This window comes from Bombus affinis, unplaced genomic scaffold (genome assembly GCF_024516045.1).
Source record: "Bombus affinis isolate iyBomAffi1 unplaced genomic scaffold, iyBomAffi1.2 ctg00000088.1, whole genome shotgun sequence".
NCBI classification, from domain to species: Eukaryota; Metazoa; Arthropoda; class Insecta; order Hymenoptera; family Apidae; genus Bombus; species Bombus affinis.
The window spans coordinates 702,834-726,343 of NW_026108836.1; the positions used below are offsets into that span (position 1 = coordinate 702,834).

At 44.1% G+C, this 23,510-nt stretch overlaps 2 protein-coding genes across 2 annotated transcripts in view; both read left to right on the forward strand.

Moving 5' to 3' along the window:
• LOC126927377 (uncharacterized) overlaps window positions 1-23,510 on the forward strand; it is a 402,238-nt gene that overhangs the window by 253,174 nt on the left and 125,554 nt on the right. The window lies entirely within an intron of this gene.
• LOC126927380 (uncharacterized) lies at window positions 21,852-22,824 on the forward strand. Its single transcript, XM_050743535.1, has 2 exons — window positions 21,852-22,239; window positions 22,303-22,824. The coding sequence occupies exons 1-2, from the start codon at window positions 21,910-21,912 to the stop codon at window positions 22,366-22,368; spliced, it is 396 nt and encodes a 131-aa protein (XP_050599492.1). The 5' UTR covers window positions 21,852-21,909; the 3' UTR covers window positions 22,369-22,824.

The following is a 23,510-nucleotide window of genomic DNA, read 5'->3' on the forward strand; positions in this document are numbered from 1 at the left end:
TGTCGCCATATGTGCAATAGAAACGGAGATACATTCATTTGAATATGTTAACCTTAATTTGTAAAACTGCAATTACGCTTGATATGTCGAGGACCTGAGATGATATAATAGCACGAGCCAGCTGATGTGAGCTGTATTTGGCAGGCAATGAGGAGTATATCTCGCATCTAATTGACGACAAATTTGCAATTGCAGCGATGATACATTGTAGTTAATATTCAATAATGGGCCTATTACGATACAGATAGTATTATCGTGACTGAGACGCATTGCCGTCTCAGTAAAACCATTTTATTGCAAGCTTCGCGCTACAGTTCTGAATCCGGACAAGACCGTTTCAAGTTCTCGCAAGAGCAAGCAGTCAAATTAAGGTATTTACACGAGTTAGAGTCTAATACATTTTATTGGTCCAACATCGATGGGGCGATCTCGCATCGAAATTTTCAGAGGACCGCGTAACCTTCCAACGACGACCGCCGTACGGGCAGCGGATAAACTTATTTCGTGCCTTAGGTTGCCCTCACCGCGTCCTCTACTTCTTGATTCTTGGTTGGTAGCTTTAGCGGCTGCAGGTCCGAGAAATTGCATCTTGACCCGCTTTCTCGAATGTCGCATGTGACGTCTCACTTTCCGCCGTAGACACTTGTCGGATCTACAAACGTAGAACCATTTGCGCGAGACAAGCACGGCGCTCTGCAGGGACGAGGGATCCAATTTTCGAAGTATCAAGTGCGATACCTCCAGTGGTAGTTCGGAAATGATATCTACTTTACTTGGCACGAACAAACCAACGACGCGTAGTAGCGATCTAAAAAATTCCATGTTGCTTCTACTGTTGCGCGAGCACGACTGACGGTCTGGCTAAGAGTGGAGGCTTATATATGTGCTGTTCGTCACGGTGCACTTCGAGTTCCGGTTCCGGGTGAGAGTGCTGGTCAGGCAGAATCGATGGTATGTGCATGTATTTTCACTTACATCGGGTTCACATTATGATTAGAGTCAGAGGCGCGAAACGGATCTTCATTTGGTTTAGACGTTGTAGTTATGCAATAGAGCAGATATTTACTAGTGTAAATTTGATTGTTATATAATTTGACAAGTAGTCGTGGTAATTAGGTACTCGAGAAGCTAATGACAATGATCCTGGTTTCAATAACAAAGCCGCGGTCAACGGGACAACAGAATTCGTTTTCATCCTGATTCCAAGTTGTACCATACTTCCTTATCTACGGTATAGGTAGGACTGAACAAACTCTTTGTCAAAACATAGAATATCCACCGAATGTTAAGGCTCTTTGTAACTGGCTAATGTGACCTCACGAGAGAATGATTTTCCGGCACGATGATGCTGCAGAGGAAAACTATGATGGGTGTGTCTAAGGGCACCAGAACATCGGATACGTGGAGAAATGACTCCGCTCGGAAAGAGATTGAAAGTGACGTTACTGTTAATTAGACAATTTCCATGTTGATGGTTAGAGAAGGATGCTAGTAGCCCTTGAGGGAACGTTGCTAGCGGGAAGCGTCGTCCGTGGAAAAATAGATTTCACCTATCATCCCGTAGTTGAAACAAAGACTGTTTGCCTGTTTAGGACTGTTAAGGACTTTAATTAACTAAATCTTAAGGTTTATAATGGGTCCTCAGGCTAGCTAAACATATACTGTTGAGATGCGTTGACATCTGGCAATCATCTTATCCGACGGATAGAGTCTGCGTGTGGCGAGTCACGGGACAGAAACCGTTGGAATGTTTACTGTCACGTGCCGCTACGATTATTTCATTTAAGGACAGCTATCGAATTACTCCATGCCTTTATTAGACAAAACGTTCATCCCTTGACCGCGGCTACGTTCGGTGACTGGTTGTCGCCTCGAGGCCAAGTGCAGTATCACAAGTTTCGAACAATTACAATCGGACTAGATGACTACGATTGTTTAATTACAGCTATGGTAGAATCTAGATTACAATGTTACGGGATTTTCCCAAAATTCCAAACGGAAGGTTCCCGTGTTTTATCATCTCCGATTTATATTTATGCTTGATCTGTCTGGGACCAGTCTGGATATAGCGCAAACTGGCTGGCAAACGATGTATTTGGCAAGAAATGTGGAGTACCTGGCACATCGAATTGTCGACATATCAGCAACAGCAACGGAGATACGTGGAGTTGAATATTTGAGTCTGAATCTGCAAAACAACAATTACACTGCATATAACAGAGACCAGAGTCGATGTTCTGGCGCGCAACACATCTGCACTCCATCCCGCGCGGCTTGGCATCCAACGGTCCACGTGCCATCCTTCGAATCCTCCATAGGCCCAAGGACCCATCATAAAGCCGAAATCCCAACTGCATTGTTCGCACATATGGCCTAAGTCAATCTGTTTTCCCGAAAAGACTTTCTAATTCTAGAAGTGTTTTCGGTCGGTTTTTAGAAAGGTCCTTGGGTTTATTACGCCCTCTTAAGAGTTACGGAGAAGGCGGGTATTGACTTAACGAAAAAAGCGGACATCTACCTAACGGAAAATCTGAGATTTCCCATAAACAATGTCGCCTAGGACCCACGTTGGTAGGAGGCTTCTTCCTCCTCTCTTCCTTTCTAACATTAGTCATAACCAATCGGCATCGCGGATCATTGCCCTCACTTTCCTAGCTAACAATGTAATCAACGAATCCGCGTTCTTCGCTCAAAGGGCACACCAATACCGAGCTTCGTACTCACATCAGAATAAACTTTAGAGTTCCATCGTCTCTCGCGGTGACTAAAGTTCCTGCAATCCCTATAACTCTCACCGTTCCTATATCTCTAAGAGCCTCCTATTTCTCTCACAGTATCCTGAAGTCCGACAGCTCCTACAGCTCTCACGGACCTAGAGCTCCTATAGCTCACACTCTCATCTAAGAATAATCCATTTCTTCGTTATCTGTATCTTAAGCAACGGCGTTCTTACTCAGTGTGATTGTATAAATCGTTGGAAATACATATATTTTTTATAACTTTGTGACCACCAGTGTTATACCACAACGACTACACCTATTATCCTAAGCGAAATACGGGGATCGAACTATCCGTGGAGTCGATTATTCCAATCGTAACGGGAATTTACGACTCCCATTGACGCGTATTCAAACGAACGCGTCTCCCCGCGATAGCTCGAAAATACAGTCGACATAGCGCAAACCGAATAAGTACTGTATTTGGCTGTAATTGTGGAGTATAGCGCGCATCGCATTTGCGATATGTATCCAATAGCAGCGCTGATACGTTGGTTTGAACATTTAGGCATGAATATGCAAAACAGCAATTACGCTGAATCTGTCAGTGACCAGAGAAGACGAAAGACAGAAGAGATGATAGAATCGAAAGATGTGCTGTGTGCTCACCAGCAAATCAGGAGCATAACGCTCACCGAATTGTCGTCATATCTGCCATAGAAACGAAGATACGTTGCTTTCGATATTCAAGCATGAATATGCTAAACTGCTATTATGGTGTATTTGACAGGGACAAGAGTGAACAAAACGCTAACCTACTGATGTGCGCTGTATATGACATCAGTTGTCAAATATAACGCGCACCGAATTGTCTGTAAGTGTGCCATAGAAACGGAGATTCGTTGGTTGGAATATTCAATACTGAATATGTAAAGCTGCAAATACGCAGGGTTCGGCTGGGTCCCGATTTTACATGTATCAAACGGAATAACGTGCACTGTGTTTGGCAGCAAATTTGGAGTATAACGAGCCTCTAATTGTAGCCATATGTGCCATAGAATCGGAGATACGTCGGTTTGAATACTTAATCCTGAATATACGAAACTGCAACTACGCTGGATCTGGCTGGGTCCAGATTTTACATAGCGTAAAACCGGATGATGTGCACTGTACTTGGCATCAGATGTGGAATATAACGCGCATCGCATGGCCAATGTTTCTGGAAAACAAGCGGAGGTACCTTGATTCGAATATGTAAGCATTAATATCCAAAACTGCAATTTCGATGGATTTCTCCGAGTCCAGTCTTGACAGTGTGCAAACGGGCTGGTGTGTGCTGTATTTGGCAGCAAATGTGCAGTATTACGTACATCCTATTGTCGACGTACCTACAATGGATACGGAGATACTTTCACTTGAATAACAAGGCTTGAATATGCAAAACTACAAATACGCTGGATTTGACTCGGTCCGGATTTAATACGGCTTAAACCAGATGAAGCGCCCTGCGTATGGCAGTCAATGTGGAATATAAAGCGCATCGTATTGTCGACATATGTGCTATTGAATCGGAGTAACGTTGATTTGAATATTTAAGCCCGAACATAGAAAATTGCATTTGGGCTGGATTTTGCAGGGACCAAGTTGACACAGCGCAAACGAGCTGATGGGTAATGAAACTACAGCAAATGCTGAGTACAAGGCGTATGGAATTGTCGACATATGTGCAAAAGAAGCGGCGAATCTTTGAATGCAATATTTAAGCATTAACAACAAAAACTACTATTACGCTGGATTTTACAGGGTCCAGAGTTGACATAGCACAGACCGGCTGATTTGACATCATATGTGGAATGTTCTGCGCATGGAATAGGCGACATAGAAACCAAGATACGTTCATTTGAATATGTAATATTTGAATATTTCGCCCGAAAATGCATAATTGCGTATACGCTGAGTTTGGCTGCGCCCACACGTTACATAACTCAAACCAGGTAATATACATTGTGTTTGGCAGAAAAAGTGGCGTATATCGCGCATAGAATTGTCGGCATATCTGCAATGCAAACGGCGATACGGTGATTTGAATAATTAATCATGAATATGCAAAGCACCAATTTCGCTAGGTTTGACAGAGGCCGGAGTTGACATGGTACAAACCAGCAGATGTGCGGTGCACATGACATCGGATGTGAAATGTAAAGGGCATCGCTTTGTCGCCATATGTGCAATAGAAACGGAGATACATTCATTTGAATATGTTAACCTTAATTTGTAAAACTGCAATTACGCTTGATATGTCGAGGACCTGAGATGATATAATAGCACGAGCCAGCTGATGTGAGCTGTATTTGGCAGGCAATGAGGAGTATATCTCGCATCTAATTGACGACAAATTTGCAATTGCAGCGATGATACATTGTAGTTAATATTCAATAATGGGCCTATTACGATACAGATAGTATTATCGTGACTGAGACACATTGCCGTCTCAGTAAAACCATTTTATTTCAAGCTTCGCGCTACAGTTCTGAATCCGGACAAGACCGTTTCAAGTTCTCGCAAGAGCAAGCAGTCAAATTAATGTATTTACACGAGTTAGAGTCTAATACATTTTATTGGTCCAACATCGATGGGGCGATCTCGCATCGAAATTTTCAGAGGACCGCGTAACCTTCCAACGACGACCGCCGTACGAGCAGCGGATAAACTTATTTCGTGCCTTAGGTTGCCCTCACCGCGTCCTCTACTTCTTGATTCTTGGTTGGTAGCTTTAGCGGCTGCAGGTCCGAGAAATTGCATCTTGACCCGCTTGCTCGCATGTCGCATGTGACGTCTCACTTTCCGCCGTAGACAATTGTCGGATCTACATACGTTGAACCATTAGCGCGAGACAAGCGCGGCGCTCTGCAGGGACGAGGGATCCCATTTTCGAAGTATCAAGTGCGAAACCTCCAGTGGTAGTTCGGAAGTGATATCTACCTTACTTGGCACGAACAAACCAACGACGCGTAGTAGAGATCTAAAAAACTCCATGTTGCTTCTACTGTTGCGCGAGCACGACCGACGGTTTGGCTAAGAGTTGAGGCTTATATATGAGCTGTTCGTCACGGTGCACTTCGAGTTCCGGTTCCGGGTGAGAATGCTGGTCAGGCAGAATCGATGGTATGTGCATGTATTTTCACTTACATCGGGTTCACATTATGATTAGAGTTAGAGGCGCGAAACGAATCTTCATTTGGTTTAGACGTTTGTAGTTATGCAATAGAGCAGATATTTACTAGTGTAAATATGATTGTTATATAATTGGAAAGTAGTCGTGGTGATGAGGTACTCGAGAAGCTAATGACAATGATCCTGGGTTCAATAACAAAGCCGTGGTCAACGGGATAACAGAATTCGTTTTCATCCTGATTCCAAGTTGTACCATACTTCCTTATCTACGGAATAGGTAGGACTGAACAAACTCTTTGTCAAAACATAGAATATCCACCGAGTGTTAAGGCTCTTTGTAACTGGCTAATGTGACCTCACGAGAGAATGATTTTCCGGCACGATGATGCTGCAGAGGAAAACTATGATGGGTGTGTCTAAGGGTACCAGAACATCGGATACGTGGAGAAAAGACTTCGCTCGGAAAGAGATTGAAAGTGACGTTACTGTTAATTGGATAATTTCCAGGTTGATGGTTAGAGAAGTATGCTAGTAACCCTTGGGGGAACGTTGCTAGCGGGAAGCGTCGTCCGTGGAAAAATATATTTCACCTATCATCCCGTAGTTGGAACAAAGACTGTTTGCCTGTTTAGGACTGTTAAGGACTTTAGTTAACTAAATCTTAAGGTTTATAATGGGTCCTCAGGCTAGCTAAACATATACTGTGGAGATGCGTTGATATCTGGCAATCATCTTATCCGACGGATGTCTGCGTGTGGCGAGACTGGGGACAGAAACCGTTGGAATGTTTACTGTCGTGTCCCGTCCCAAGTATTTCTTTTAAGGACAGATATAGAATTACTCCATGGCTTTATTAGACAAAACGTTCATCTCTTGACCGCGGCTACGTTCGGTGTCTGGTTGTCGCCTCGAGGCCATGTTCGGTATCACAAGTTTCGAACAATTACAATCGGACTGGATGACTACAATTGTTTAATTACCGCTACGGTAGAATCTAGATTACAATGTTTCGGGATTTTCCCAAAATTCCAAATAGAATGTTGCGGTGTTCTTTCATCTGCGACTTATATTTATGTCGCTGGTAGTTCTTTCGCATTAGCTTATCGACGGCCTGGCTGGGAACGAATAGGGAAGCGAACTTTTCTGCCCGCGCACCTGGAGTGATGAATTCCTGAGTCCTCTTTGTTTTGCTCGTTTCAAACATCAGGTGGTATTATTACTTCGCGATTTTCGCTGTAATGGTGTTCAATGTTACCGTGCAATAAATATTCACGCATTTCGGACGGTCTAAGTGTACGATTACGTTCTTGTTGCTAACTTCAATCGCAATGGTCCTTTTTGCTCTCGATATAAATTGATGCTGTCCGCCGTAGGGTGCTTGTAAGGGGTTTCCGATGTAATCGTGACGTAGAAATACGTAAGACTTTAGACGGCTTCCGTATTTCGACTTGGCCTGTTGCTTCGTTGGTACACAGAATTCTGCCGGCAATCGTATGCCGGTGCCATAAACCATTTCGGCTGTCGTCGTTTTCACGTCCGTAATAACTGTTCGTATGCCTAATAAAACTATTGGCAAGATTTCTACACAGTTGCTCGTATCGTGGCATTTGATTGCTGCTTTTAGTTGTCGGGGCAGGCGATCTATCATCCCGTTGGTCACGGGGTGATAGGCTGTCGTTCGTAAATGCCTAATGCCGAGGAACAGGCATAATTCGTTAAATAAGTTTGACTCGAACTGGCGTCCTTGATCGGTCCTTGTCCTTAAAGGTACGTCGAAACGGAATATCCACGTGGAAAGGATGGCTGAAACAACGGTTGCCGCCTCCATGTCGGCGATGGGAACGGCTTCGGTCTAACGCGAAAAACGATCGATTTCCGCCAGGCAATGTCGGTATCCTAGCGTCCCGTGTCTGGGGGGGTTTGTCATAAGGTCTTCGACGTCCTGTAGCTGTTGATCGCTGAGGCATTTGCCCAGCGTCACGTTCCTAATTACGCTGTTAGGAACATGATACATTTACACTGTACATGTGAATGTGTGTGCAAGCGTCAGAGGACGTCCGGGTCTTGGTTGAGACAAAAGACAAGAGCCAGTCGTTAGAAGTATCTGGAAGAGTCGGTTGACAACAGGCGTGCGTGCGAGTAGGATTTTGAGGTCTTAAGAGTATAAGATATATGTATAACAGTTGTGTGCTAAATAAAGGGAATTATTTGTATTTCCGAATCCATTCTATATCTTTTCATGGTAGCAGAGCGTGGTTCATAATTTTGTAAGTTATTTTAGTGCGTGTTTTTCAATATTGCGAGTTAGTTCGTGTGAATTCTCAGTAAGGAAGGAAACGTTCAAAGGTTACAAAGAGGAAAAATACACTTCGAGCACGTAGGAACGCTTGAGTAAGAGATCAGGAATCATTTAAAACGGAGAGATCGGAAATCATGATACCTATTTTCGATGGTGAGGATTACGGTATGTGGAAGCAAAGAATAACGATGCTTCTCAGATGTAAAGAATGCGAGATTGTCACAACTCGTTGAAGACAGGGTGAATACAGAAACAGACAATGTAGACTGGGACAAAAAGGATCTGGAGGCAATAAATATAATTTATAATGCCGTTACAAATAGACAATTGGAATATATTAGAGAAGAATAAACGGCATATGGGATAGTAAAAAAGTTTGATAAAATGTACTTGAAAGCGTCGACGGCACTACATATCGTATGCAGAAGGAGATAGGAAAAGATAAGACTTGAGAAATACACTGATTCAGCAACATTCTTTAGCGATTTCGAAAAATTAATAAACGAATTAAAATGTGCGGGTGCACAAGTGAGTGAGAGGGAAAAACTAAATTACATGCTAAATACGTTACCGGAAGAATACACCTACATAGCGGATATAGTAGATGCATGAAAGCAGAAAATCAAACGGTAGCGTATGTAAAAAATAAAATTGAAATAGCGGAGAAGAAAAATAAGTCCAATCGAGAAGAAATGCAAATCAACGCCTTTTCTGCAAAAAAGGAAGGATGCTTCAGACGTGGAAGAGTAGGACATTTTGCGAGAGAGTGTCAAAATGGCGTCGAAGCGGGAAGCAGTAACAGTTTCTGGCGTGGGTCAACATGTGGTCGCAGCAGAGGAAGAGAAAACAAAGGAAATACGAGCAGGGAACGTGGAAATTTCCATCGTCAATCAACAACCGCCACGAGCGAGCATGGTAACTCAAGATCAGGCACATTGATAGCAATGGCGCACGCAGCACACAGCGGCGAGGCGAACGAGATAAGTAATAATGAAGTAATGTGGCTATTAGATAGCGGTTGCACAGATCACATAATTAACAACGTAAATTATTTCGACAATTGTATTGACCTTAAAGAACCGGTAAATATATATTTAGGCGATAATAGATCGATAAAGGCAACAAAAGTAGGGAATGTTATAACTTATTTTGAAGCGTTTGGAAAGAAAATGAAATAAATATGAATAACGTTTTTTACGCGAAAGAAGTGTCCGCAAACTTGATTAGTTTAGGCAAGCTAACAGATAATAAGAACACGGTTATTTCAAAAGGAAATATTGCAAAAGTAATAGGTGAGGACAATAAGCTTACAGCGGCAGCGGTTAAAGAAAAGGGAACATATAGAATGAAAAGTATATTGAAAGGGAAGGAGCACTTAGCAAACAGCGCCGAACGTAGTGGTATGAGTAAAAAGGAAAGATGGCATAGGATGTTAGGACACGTAAATTTTAAATATTTAAATATTTTGGGTAAAGAGCAGCTAGTTACTGTATACCGAATGAAATTGAGAAGGAATTTTTGAAATGTAGGGTGTGCATAGAAAGTAAAATGCACAATTTACCATTCAAAAATAATCAAACTAAGGCTAGGGAGATAATGGAAATTATTCATACGGACGTGTGCGGTCCCTTTAAGACTACCGGATTCAATGAAGAGAAATATTTCATCTCATTTATCGATGATTATAGCAAAATAGCTAGAGTTTATTGTATAAAATCAAAAGGTGAGGTCTTTGATTGTTTCGTACAGTTTGTAAATGAAGCCGAGTATTTGACGGGCAAGAAGTTAAAAATATTGAGATGTGATAATGGAAAAGAGTATTTGAATAATCGAATTTATAAATATGCTAGGGATAAAGGTATCAGAATTAATAATTGCCCAACCTACGTACATGAGTTAAACGGGACAGCGGAAAGGTATAATAGAACAGTTATGGACATGGCGCGTTGCTTGTTAGCGGAAGCGAAAGTACATAAAAGATACTGACCGGAAATAGTTTGTACAGCGGTATACTTCAAAAATCGAATACTGGCAAATACTATAGAGAGAAAGACACTTTTGAAATATTCTTCGGGAGAAAACCAAGTGTTGAAAATCTACATCTATATGGAAGTAAAGTTTTTGTAAGAAGACCAGAACAAAAAAGAGTTTCTAAATGGGATAAGAAGGCAGATATGGGATTTTTGTTGGGATATAGTGAATGTTACGCCACGAGGCTTAACACAGTCTGTATTTTCTAACCGTCACTCGCGGCCCTACAATGTCTCAGTCAGATCGTCTTATCTGACCGCCGGATCATATACAATGTATCGACGAGCGCATAGCTGTCGCCAAGCAGCGAGTTCTCGAAACGTCGAATTTGGTCCGTTACGTTTTCCACGCAAGAACAGACATACGTGATCATAGGCGCGAACGGTGGCGTGACCTAAGTATAGTGGGGATCGTCTTAAAGATGAGACAAAGAAATCATCTAAAGTCGATCAGTTCCTTGTGACGCGTCGAACGTTACACATTGAGTCAAAGATCTAACGCCGAATTTCTAACATTAAGTCTCATACCGTGCTACTCTATTATTGCAGCGTGATAAGTTATTAAGTGTTTATATCTATTCATTCGTGTATATTAAGTGTTGGAAATATAAATTTTAACTCTGTCAGCCACAGTGTTATCATACCTGAATCACCCCTATTATCTTAATCGAAATACGGGGATCGAACTATTCGTGGTGTCGATCATTCTGATCGTAACGGGAATTTACGACTCCCGTTGGCGCATATTCTAACGACCTCGTCTCCCCGCGATAGCTCGAAAATACATGGTCCTTCGAGCCGGATCACGTGCCATCAATGAAGTGCACTGACCAGTGACTATACAGTGTCACGTGAAATCCACATTCCAACACCTTAGTCAACTGACCAAAGGAGCCGCCACCGGAGAGGAACACCTCCTTCGTTCAGCATCTACACGAGCCCACGCCACACTGTGGCGAGTAAAAACCGACTCTCAGACCAACGCCCATTTGATCAAGGTAAGATCGTTCCTACCACTAAAATCAAACATGGCTCAACCTGACTCGATCAGTACATTGCGGCGGAGACGAAACGGCCTCGCCCGCCGCTTTACGATCACGAAGCGCCAACTCGATGAATACGAAGAGTCTGGGCAAGTAAACAACGGCTACTTAGTATCTTGCCGCAATTCGTTCGACGAGTATTGGAGGAGATTAAGCGCGGTTTAAGACGAGCTAGAAGTGTTAGATCAGGGGGAAATTGCTTGTAGAGCCTCTTTGTTGCAAGAGTATCTGGAGATTAACACACGACTCATAGATCTCTTTGACCAAATACCAGCAACAACCCCCTCGACAACAAAAACACACGACTCATGCGTGAACCCTGAGCCGACACCAATCACTTTACCAGAGGTCAGCTTGCCTCAGTTCGACGGTGCCTTCGAGAACTGGACCTATTCCTATGACACGTTCTCATCCCCAGTGGACCGCAATGAACATTTGACCGAAGTGCAAAAAGTCCAACACGAGTCGACGCATCAAGTCGAAGCTGTCCAACTCGAGATAGAATTATTAGACTCGGATGGACAATCGCGCGATCTCGAAATCAGAGAGCAATATGAAGATATATACGAGCGGAAAAGACGTAACCAACGTGTCGCACGGCAAGCCCCGTCATCGAGACCGTGAACCAGTGAATCCGCCGCTGCTATCAAATCGCCACGAAATGTCTTCATTCAGCCAACCTCTCACGATCCACTGGACCGGAAGGAAGTGAATCCCGTCCAGGACAACAGGAATCAAACTCCGCCGACGGGGAACACCACTTTACATGTTACACCTGACATGGACATCATAGCAGAGAATCTTTCTCCGGGCCCTAACGTGAAGAATTCTCCATCGCCATGGCCGCGAGGAGCCACGCCTGCGAGTGACCCAGATCGAGATAATCTCCACGCTGTTACTACTATGACTAATCATTTAATTGTCGGTAGTTTTCAGAACGCGCCAGCTGATCTCAACACTCGTCCACTAAGCCCACAGATCACTACGTCGGACAAATCGCTGATTTGGTCTTTTGCGGATTGTTGGACTACGCCGGTACAACTACCAGCCATCAGCGAGAAGGCGCAATCCGAAGGGGTCAACGGGGGGAGCCTCATCCCTCAATCAACCATGACCTCCTCCACGTTTCCACAGCCGAAATAAGAACGAGGATGTCCAAATGATATGCAATACTTTCACGGGTCTGATATGCAGAAATACCATATAAGAAAGGCGAAACCTGCTCAAGGTCTTACCATGAAACAAGCTACGATACGTGGGACAAGACAACTCAATTGGGTCAGAACATCGAGGGGAGCTCAGGTCCCCAATCAAACACAAAACTCTGCGACGTTGTTTGAATCTGTACCATGCATCATCGGAGTTTCATTCAATGACACCTCGTGGGCCGAGGTGTTCCACGATACTTCATGGGCCAAGCTGTTTCACGACGCGTACTGGATCGTGAATTTCATCGCGCCCTCCGCGCGACGTCGAACCAGACTCCAGGACAGACGAATACCCTCAGCGCACCGGCCTTTCGGCCGTATCATCAAATTCCTCCTGGCGACCACGACATCTTCTGGACGGCCACAGTCCACACGGCAGCAACAATCAACAAGAAGGCGGATAGAAGATTTAATTAACTCTACCTCTACAGAATTTTGATCGGTACCCTCTCAACGGGGGGAGGATGTTACGCCACTAGGCTTAACACAGGCTGTATTTTCTAACCGTCACTCGCGGCCCTACAATGTCTCGGTGAGATCGTCTTATCTGACCGCCGGATCATATACAATGTATCGACGAGCGCATAGCTGTCGCCAAGCAGCGAGTTCTCGAAACATCGAATTTGGTCCGTTACGTTTTCCACGCAAGAACAGACATACGTGATCATAGGCGCGAACGGTGGCGTGACCTAAGTATAGTGGGGATCGTCTTAAAGATGAGACAAAGAAATCATCTAAAGTCGATCAGTTCCTTGTGACGCGTCGAACGTTACACATTGAGTCAAAGATCTAACGCCGAATTTCTAACATTAAGTCTCATACCGTGCTACTCTATTATTGCAGCGTGATAAGTTATTGAGTGTTTATATCTATTCATTCGTGTATATTAAGTGTTGGAAATATAAATTTTAACTCTGTCAGCCACAGTGTTATCATACCTGAATCACCCCTATTATCTTAATCGAAATACGGGGATCGAACTATTCGTGGTGTCGATCATTCTGATCGTAACGGGAATTTACGACTCCCGTTGGCGCATATTCTAACGACCTCGTCTCCCCGCGATAGCTCGAAAATACAGTGAAGTAGGTTACAGAGTCTTATTAGGTGGGAAAATAACAATAGCGAGACATGTAGAGGTCATAGGAACAGACACAAAATATATCGGCTTTATGGAAAATTCATTCGATAAAGATAACGATGACATTGTGGATAATGATTTATTGGTAAACCTGAATAAGGAAGAGTTAGAAAGTAGGGAAGATGAAAATGATAACAGTCTTGAAAGCAAAAACATCCCTAGAAGATCTACACGTAATAAGAGAACTCCAGTAAGATATCCAGAAAAAGAAAACATTAGTGAAATCCATGCAAATTATTGTAGAGTAGATATCCCTTGTACATTTGAGGAGGCGATTTGTTGCGAAGATAGTGAAGATTGGAAACAAGCTATGGATAAGGAAACGGAATGCCTTTATAAGAATAAAACTTGGAAATTGGTAGAAAGGGTAAAAGGCAAAGACGTATTAGATGTAAAATGGGTTTACACGAGAAAATCAGATGACAGGTATAAGACTAGATTAGTGGTAAGAGGATTCCAACAAAGAAACATAGCCGATGACATATACTCCCCAGTAGCGAGTAATCAGACCTTTAAGATGTAGCGGTACTTGTCGACAAAAGTCATCATGGTTTTTGCCCAGCAAATCCGCTACACAAGAAACCGTGTTTACTCAAATACGAGCTAATTATAGATTTATCGACCTTAGGCGGTACCAATCATTAGGCCAAATCCGTCGTTTTTGCCGTGACCATAGGCTCGTGAGTCAGCTACCCAAAAAACCAATAATTGTAAACAGGTCGCGAGCTCGGCGTCCGTTGGGACGTTTTGAGAACATTCTCGAAATTCAAATCCCAACGCCTGTCGTCAACTCCGGCGGATATAAATATAGCGGACAGGGTAGCGACGCGTTCTTAGTTACCGAGAGATTCGAGCAGCGACAATTAACCGATACTTCTTTGCGCCGATCGATTAGCGACCGCGAAACGAAACAGCAAGTATATTGTACGACTAGTGTAAGCATCGGGTATATTCTAATAAACTACGTAGTTAGATATATTCCGGTGTTTGTGTGAATTAATCGACACCTTATCACCTCAACTGGTGACCCCGACGTGATTTTTTTTTTTTGTGTAAGAGGAGACAGTGATAGACTAGTCGCGGTGTGTACAGTATTGTCCGCAAATCACACTATGGAAAAGGAGAGCAAACCAACTCCAGCCGGTGCTTCGTTCCGCGTGCCGCCATTTATGCCTACGAAGTTCGGGATCTGGTTTTCGATCCTAGAGTAGTATTTCGGCGTAGCCGGCATTAGCCACGATGACGAAAAAGCCTTAGCCCTCATAGGATTCCTCGACCCACCATACCTCGCAAAGATAGAGGACACCGTGACCAACCTCCCCGCCACCGGCCAGTACGAGAAACTGAAGAGCGAGCTAATCCGCGTCCTGACAGAATCGGACAGCGTCAAGGTTGAAAGGTTAGTTGAACGCGAAGAGATGGGCGACAGAAAGCCCTCACAGTTTTACAATGACCTAAAGAAACTAGCCAGCCCGCTCGCGTCCGACGAGTTCATTCTAAACCTGTGGAGGAACCGCCTCCCAGTCCGTACCAGGGAAGTCCTGGCCGCAGTTGACGATACGAGCATAGAAAAGCTGAACAGGACTGCGGATAGAATCGACGAGGCGTACGATCGCCGCGGCCACCGCGCGCATAGGGTGGGCACAATCTCCGAGCTACCGGCATCGCAAGCAGACAAAAACGACGCGCTGGCCGCCGAAGTCGGCAGGCTGAGGGAGGAAATTAAGGCTTTAAAAATCGGCGGGTATCGTCGACCGCGAAGACGCTCGTACTCCCTTACTCGACGCCGTCGCCGTTCCCGTTCGCGAGACAACCCGCGTCAGGACGGAATTTGTTTTTATCACGCGAGATTCGGCGATCGCGCCACAAAATGCACCGTCCCGTGTAAGTGGAAGACGGGAAACGACCCCAGCCGTCCGTAAAAGCGGCGGACGACGACGGCTTCGGATCACGCCGCATATTCATCGTGGATCAGAGAACGAAAACCTCGTTCTTAGTGGACACCGGGGCCGACATCAGCGTTTATCCCCGTAGCAGGCTATCCAGGGTCGTGAAAAAAGCAGCGTACGAATTATTCGCTGCCAATGGGACGCCCATCGCAACGTACGGCACCTTAGCGATGGAGCTGAACCTGTCCCTCAGACGTGCCTTCAAATGGCACTTCACGATCGCCGACGTGCAAACCCCCATCATCGGCCTGGACTTCCTGAGCCATTACGGGTTGTTTGTAGACACAAGAAAAAGACGTCTTCTTGACACAACAACCCAGCTAACGACCCGGGGATACGCCGCCAACTGCGAACAACTCATGATTAAGACCGTAAAGGGGGATTCGGTCTATCATCAACTGCTGGCAAAATATCCAGATATAACGCGCCCACCGGCCTTTGGGCGAGACAAAATCCGGCACGGCGTGGAGCACCACATAGAAACCACACCAAGCCCACCCGTGTACTGCAAACCCCCCGGCTCGCACCAGACCGGCTCAAACAAGTCAAGGCGGAATTTGCAACGCTGATTGAACAAGGAGTCATGCGCCCATCGAAGAGTTCCTGGGCATCTCCGCTACACGTCGTCCTAAAGAAGGATGGAAGTCTTCGACCCTGCGGTGACTACAGGGCGCTGAACGCCCGCACTGTTCCCGACAGGTACTCTCCACCGCACATCCAAGACTTCGCGTAGCAGCTACACGGTAGGAAAATTTTCTCAAAAGTTGACTTAGTGCGCGCCTACCATCAAATTCCAATCGCGCCTCGGGACATTAAAAAAACAGCAATCGCGGCACCATTCGGCCTTTTCGAGGCAACCAATATGATGTTTCGGCTTCGAAACGCCGCGCAAACGTGTCAACGTTTCGTCGATGAAACCACGCGTGGCTTAGATTTCGTATACGCGTACATCGATGATTTCCTGGTAGTTTCGGAAACCGAGGAACAGCACCGCGAGCACTTGCGGATTTTGTTCGAACGTCTAAATCATTACGGCGTTGTAATCAACCTAGCAAAGTGCGAGTTAGGCGTCGATGAGATATCCTTCCTAGGCCATACGGTAAACGCGCAGGATATAAAACCGTTCGCCGATCGAGTAAAAGCCGTAACTGAAGCACCCCTCCCCGCGAACATCAAAGCTCTCCGTAGGTACCTCGGTATGATTAACTTTTATCGACGTTTCATACCGGGGGCAGCCAAAATCTTACAACCCCTCAACGATTTGCTGCGAGGGGCGAAAAAGGGCAACATGCCCATTACCTGGTCGAAAGACGCCAAAACGAGCTTTAGCGAATCGAAACGCGCCCTAGCTAACGCGACGATGTTAGCACATCCTATACCTGGCGCGCCCATCAGCCTCGCTGCAGACGCGTCCGACTTTGCATTAGGAGCGGTGTTGCAGCAACGTGCGAACAACACTTGGCAACCGTTGGGTTTCTTAACTAAACCCTTAAACGCCGCGCAGCGAAAATATAGCGCGTATGATCGCGAATTGCTCGCTATGTACACCGCGGTCAAACGATTTAGACACGCAGTAGAGGGGAGAAATTTCATTATCTTCACTGACCATAAACCCCTCACTTACGCGTTCGGTCAATATCCCGACAAGTGTTCGCCGAGACAGTTCCGGCTGCTAGATTATATCGGTCAGTTCACGACCGATATAAGGCATATAAAAGGGCTAAACAATAATGTTGCCGACGCCCTATCGCGCATCGAAGCTATAGGAAAATCCGTGGATCACAAAACCCTCGCCGCCGCGCAAGAAAACGATGAAGATCTCCGCAATATCGTTAACTCCGGTACATCCGCGTTACAGCTTAAGAAAATTCGTTTTCCGGATTACGACGCGGAAATATACTGTGACGTGTCAAGCGGCATCGTACGACCGTACGTACCGAAATCCTTGAGGCGCGACGTATTTAATGCACTCCACGGACTTTCCCACCCAGGAATTCACGCAACTCAGAAATTAGTAAAATCGCGTTTTGTTTGGCCTGCGTTAAACAAAGATTGCCAAACATGGACACGGCAATGCATCCCCTGCCAGCAATGTAAAATAACGCGACATGTATCGACGCCGTTCGGAACATTCGGAGAGCTCGCAGGACGATTCGAGCATATACATTTAGACATTATCGTTATGCAGTACTCTCAAGGCTGCCGATATTGTCTAACATGTATCGATCGTTTTTCACGTTGGCCCGAAGCGATTCCTATACCGGATATGGAAGCAACGACCGTTGCCTCGGCTCTTCTTTCCACATGGATAGCGCGTTTTGGCGGCCCAGCAAAAATAACAACCGATCAAGGACGCCAATTCGAATCCAATCTCTTCGAAGAACTATGCCGGATGCTCGGCATTAAGCATTTGCGTACCACAGCCTATCATCCCGCGTCCAACGGGATGGTAGAGCGCTTCCACCGGTAGCTTAAAGCCGCAATCAAATGCCACAATACGAGCAACTTGGTCGAAAGCCTTCCCATAGTTCTTCTAGGCATTAGAACCGCTATCAAGGAAGATCTGGGCGCAACGGCAGCGGAAATGATCTATGGTACGGGCATACGATTGCCAGCGGAATTTTTCGTACCAGCAAAACAACAGGCCAACGCGGAATTTGCAAACCGTCTGCGAGAGCGAATGAGCGAGATCAGACCTCTGCCAACTTCACAACACACCGAGAAGACGACATTCATGTTCCGCGATTTAAAAACGTTGCCGTATGTGTTCGTTCGTCACGATGCAATCGGAGGCCCTCTGCAACCGCCGTACGATGGCCCCTATCAAGTGATACAGCGTGGGAAAAAACCTTTAACATACGTGTGAAGGATAAAGGCGTAAAAGTCTCCGTAGACCGTCTAAAACCCGCCTTCATCGTGTCGGAAGATATTGAGCACCTAGAAAGGAATGCACAAGCCCACGACGTATTTGTACCTAGGAAAATCTTCCGATCGCAAAGCAGCGAGCAAGCGCAACAAAGCGACGGAGACGCAAGAGCGCATTACACCACGCGTTCGGGCCGGAAAGTTCGTTTTCCCGTCCGCTTTCAAGCGGGTTTGAATTAAGCGGTTAGCAAGGGCACCCCCGCTATCATAAATAAGCTAATATAAAAGAAGAACGTTAACACTGTCAGGGGGGTACTGTAGCGGTACTTGTCGACAAAAGTCATCATGGTTTTTGCCCAGCAAATCTGCTACACAAGAAACCGTGTTTACTCAAACATGAGCTAATTATAGATATATCGACCTTAGGCGCTTCCGATCATTAGGCCAAATCCGTCGTTTTTGCCGTGACCATAGGCTCGTGAGTCAGCTACCCAAAAACCAACAATTGTAAACAGGTCGCGAGCTCGGCGCCCGCTGGGACATTTCGAGAACATTCTCGAAATTCAAATCCCAACGCCTGTCGTCAACTCCGGCGGATATAAATATAGCGGACAGGGTAGCGACGCGTTCTTAGTTACCGAGAGATTCGAGCAGCGACAATTAACCGATACTTCTTTGCGCCGATCGATTAGCGACCGCGAAACGAAACAGCAAGTATATTGTACGACTAGTGTAAGCATCGGGTATATTCTAATAAACTACGTAGTTAGGTATATTCCGGTGTTTGTGTGAATTAATCGACACCTTATCACCTCAAGATATTGCTATCATATTGTTGTCAAAATGGATTAATTATTGAGCAAATGGATGTAGAAACTGCCTTTTTAAATGGTGAAGTAACCTCGGAGGTATATGTAAATCAACCAAAGGGATATGCGGACGGAACGAATAGAGTTTGTAAACTATCGAAAGCGCTGTATGGGTTAAAAGAAAGTCCAAGGGACTGGTATGAGTGTTTTGATAAGTATGTGACGAGATTAGGTTTTAAGAAGAATAACATAGAGTTGTGCCTATATGCACATGGAGAGGGAGAAAATGTTGTTTATTTACTAATGTATGTAGAAGATTTGCCAATTAGTAGTAAAAATAAAAGGAAGATACAAAGGGTAAAGAAGTTATTAACTAATAGATTTGAAATGAAAGATTTAGGTGAAGTCAAAGAATAGAGAGGATATTGGCTACAAAAATTTAATTGGCGCATTGTTGTATATTAGTGTAAATACCATACCCGATATAAGTTATAGTGTGAATTATTTGAGTAGATTTCAAGATTGTTGTAATGAGACACATTTTAAATATGCTTTGTGAATATTGAAATATTTGTACCGGACTAGAGATTTGAGATTAGATTATAAAAGGAATGAAAAATATGATAGATTGTTATGTGGACGCTGATTGGGCAGGAGATCATTTAGATAGGAAATCGACTTCTGAATATGTAATTAGATTGTATGGAAATGTAATTGGTTGGAAGTCTAAAAAACAAAGGTATGTGACAAAAGCCTCGACGTATGCAGAGTATGTAGCTCTACCGGAAGCGGTGAGTGAATTAATGTCTATTAGGGAAATTATGAAAATCTTCAATGTAAATCTAGACGATAACCCTGTAAAAATTTATGAGGATAACTCTGGAGTGATAAGTATAGCAAAGCACGGAAATTTTACGAAAAATTCTAAACACATTGAAGTTCATTACCACTACGTTCACGAATGCTTAAAGGAGAACAAGATAAACATACTTAAAGTAAGTACAGACGAAAATACTGCGGATACTTTTACGAAGGCACTGTGTAGAGAGAAATTCGAAAGGTTTAGGTCATGGATGAATGTAAACTAAGAGAAATGTAAATAAATAAGTGTTAAAGTTTCTGTTATGTAATTCGTCAAAGCATGTAAATACAATTAAGTGTACAGTATAAATGTAAGGAGGCGTGTTGGGAACATGATACATTTAAACTGTACATGTAAATGTGCGTGTAACCGTCAGAGGACGTCCAGGCCTTAGTTGGGACAAAAGACAAGAGTCTGTCGTTAGAAGTATCTGGAAGAGTCGGTTGACAACAAGCGTGCGTGCGAGTAGGATTTTGCGGTCTTAAGAGTATAAGATATATGTATAACAGTTGTGTGCTAAATAAAGGGAATTATTTGTATTTCCGAATGCATTCTATACCTTTTCAATTATGATTAGAGTTAGAGGCGCGAAACGAAACTTCATTTGGTTTAGACGTTGAAGTTATGCAATAGAGCAGATATTTACTAGTGTAAATTTGATTGATATATAATTTGACAAGTAGTCGTGGTAATTAGGTACTCGAGAAGCGAATGACAATGATCCTGGGTTCAATAACAAAGCCGCGGTCAACGGGATAACAGAATTCGTTTTCATCCTGATTCCAAGTTATACCATACTTCCTTATCTGCGGTATAGGTAGGACTGAGCAAACTCTTTGTCAAAACATAGAATATCCACCGAGTGTTAAGGCTCTTTGTATCTGGCTAATGTGACCTCACGAGAGAATGATTTTCCGGCACGATGATGCTGCAGAGGAAAACTATGATGGGTGTGTCTAAGGGCACCAGAACATCGGATACGTGGAGAAATGACTTCGCTCGGAAAGAGATTGAAAGTGACGTTACCGTTAATTGGACAATTTCCATGTTGATGGTTAGAGAAGGATGCTAGTAGCCCTTGAGGGAACGTTGCTAGTGTAACGTAAATCACATCAGAGACCAGGACACACACACACACCACGGGCAGGATGGTGTCCCGGTCGGCATACTTCGCACCCGATGGACCGACGAGAGGAACACATGGCGACCTTGGCAACAATGTATATTGGCGGAGTACCTGAGGATTCATTTATGGCCCAACGGTCCTTCCACCAAATGTTCCAGAAGCGTAGCAACGGTCACGTACGCCTACAGGGTAGTGGGGATAATGAGAGAACAGATGACCGAAAGTAAAAAGATTGTAGGGACTCACTCTCGTACGAACACGGCTAGAGTTCGGAAGTGTCTTATACTTGTATAAACCAAGTGAAAATAATGTCTTCTTCTTCCTTATAAAATTTCTCTTTATTTTTACGTGACATTTTGGCGATCCTGCCAGGATCCATCAACTTCAAGAAAACGAAATTACGCATTTCGGGCTACGGTCAACTTTGAAGATTGAGGATCAGCGGACCACTGTAACAGAGCAGACACTTTCGACGTTTCGACAAAGGAACACCGCAAAGGAACCTTTCCTACAGGTTAAACGATCAAGGTGAGCAAGCCCTGGATTCTTTTGTCAAATACAGATTGAGAACAGACAGCACAATTAGTATAACAATGGCAACGCCACGAGAAGACAGAACCGGAACTGTTAGCGCCGCTTTAACTAACAGCGGAATAGACCCAACAGATAAAGCTTTGCTTGATGCAATGCAGAAGCAGAATGAGAGACTGACCCAACAAATGAGTATGCTTACACTGCGTATGGATGAAGTTGTAGCAAAAACAAAAACGGGAAATGTATCGGAGGCCAGTTCCCTAATAACCGTAGACGAAGTAACCCACACCGCTAAAGATCTATCGGTCCTTCGAGAACCTCGCCCATTACTTCAAACACCACCTCAACCATCCTGGGAAAGGACTTTTCCTGAACAATATACGCAACCAGAGCTAAAAGCTGAGAGTGCATTAAAATGCATTCCGATATTAAACGGAGAGGATGATATAGACGTGGAGGATTTTATTCATGAAATACAAGAAGTAAGAATGATGTGTAGCGAACCAACACTATTACTTAAAATGATTAAAATAGAGAAGATTTAGGAAAAGCCGCAATGGCAATCCGCAATATTCGTATTACCGAATTCGAATCTCTGTACGAAGCATTGAGACGTAATGTAGCTGCGCAAGTATCAGTGAGAGAACAACAGGACGAATTAAGAGGAATGAGGCAAGGATTAACCGAGAGCGTGCAAAACTATAACATCAGATTTCGAAGCGTTTTTAACAAACTCCAACACAGCATTACCAACGAGTATAGAGACGAACTAACTCGACGGGTGATGAACGAGCAACTATACATGGACTCTGTGACCGACTATGTAAGAGGCCTTCGTCCAGAAATAGGGCAGGCGCTAATGGCTAATCTCCCCCCAAATCTCATCGAAGCAGAAAAGAAAGCAATGAATATGGAAAGATACTTTCGCGAGCACAGCTCTCGCAGACAGATGACGCGACAGACAACCGCCCCGCCATTTTATCGTAACCAGGCTTCTCATCCAGTAGACAATCGCTTCGCTATTACAAGTAACACAAATAATAAAACTCCACTCACACAAAATACTCTACCAATTTTACGAACAATTTTACGAAGTTTGGGAACAGACCATTAAGCGAAAGGACGCAAGCGAAATGTCCCAAATGCAATCGATTGGGACACCTTCCCAATCAATGCCAAAATTTTCGGATACCGCCTCAAAGAAAAGCCCCTCCAGGAATAAACCACGTTCAAGAACAATCGGAATTAACAATGCTACCTCAGGAAGATTACCCACAATACTATTACAATTACCAGGACGACCAGGATTGCGATTTCTCGTTGACTCCGGGGCAGGAATCAACTTGCTTAAACAAAGATGCTACCCAGGAAAGACAACAATACCAGACACAAAGAAATTCTCCATGGGACATTCCGAATACGAATCTAATTCCAAAGTCAAGTTGAATTTGTTCGACAAAAAGATAGACTTCTCTTTAATAGATGACGATTTCCCAATTATAGAAGATGGCATATTAGGCTTACCCGGTTTGAATCAATATCGATTCGAACTCTCCAACGAAACATTGAAATTAGATAACAACACCCTTCTGCTGCAACAAGAATCAACCCTTGCACCAGGAGAAACCATTCAAAAAATTATATACCTCGAAGGGAAGCCAACGCCAGTGTGCTTTATAAATGGTGGTAAGTCTTCAATTCAAGTTTCTAACATTATCGAAAATACAAATACCATAGATCAAATCCAAAAATT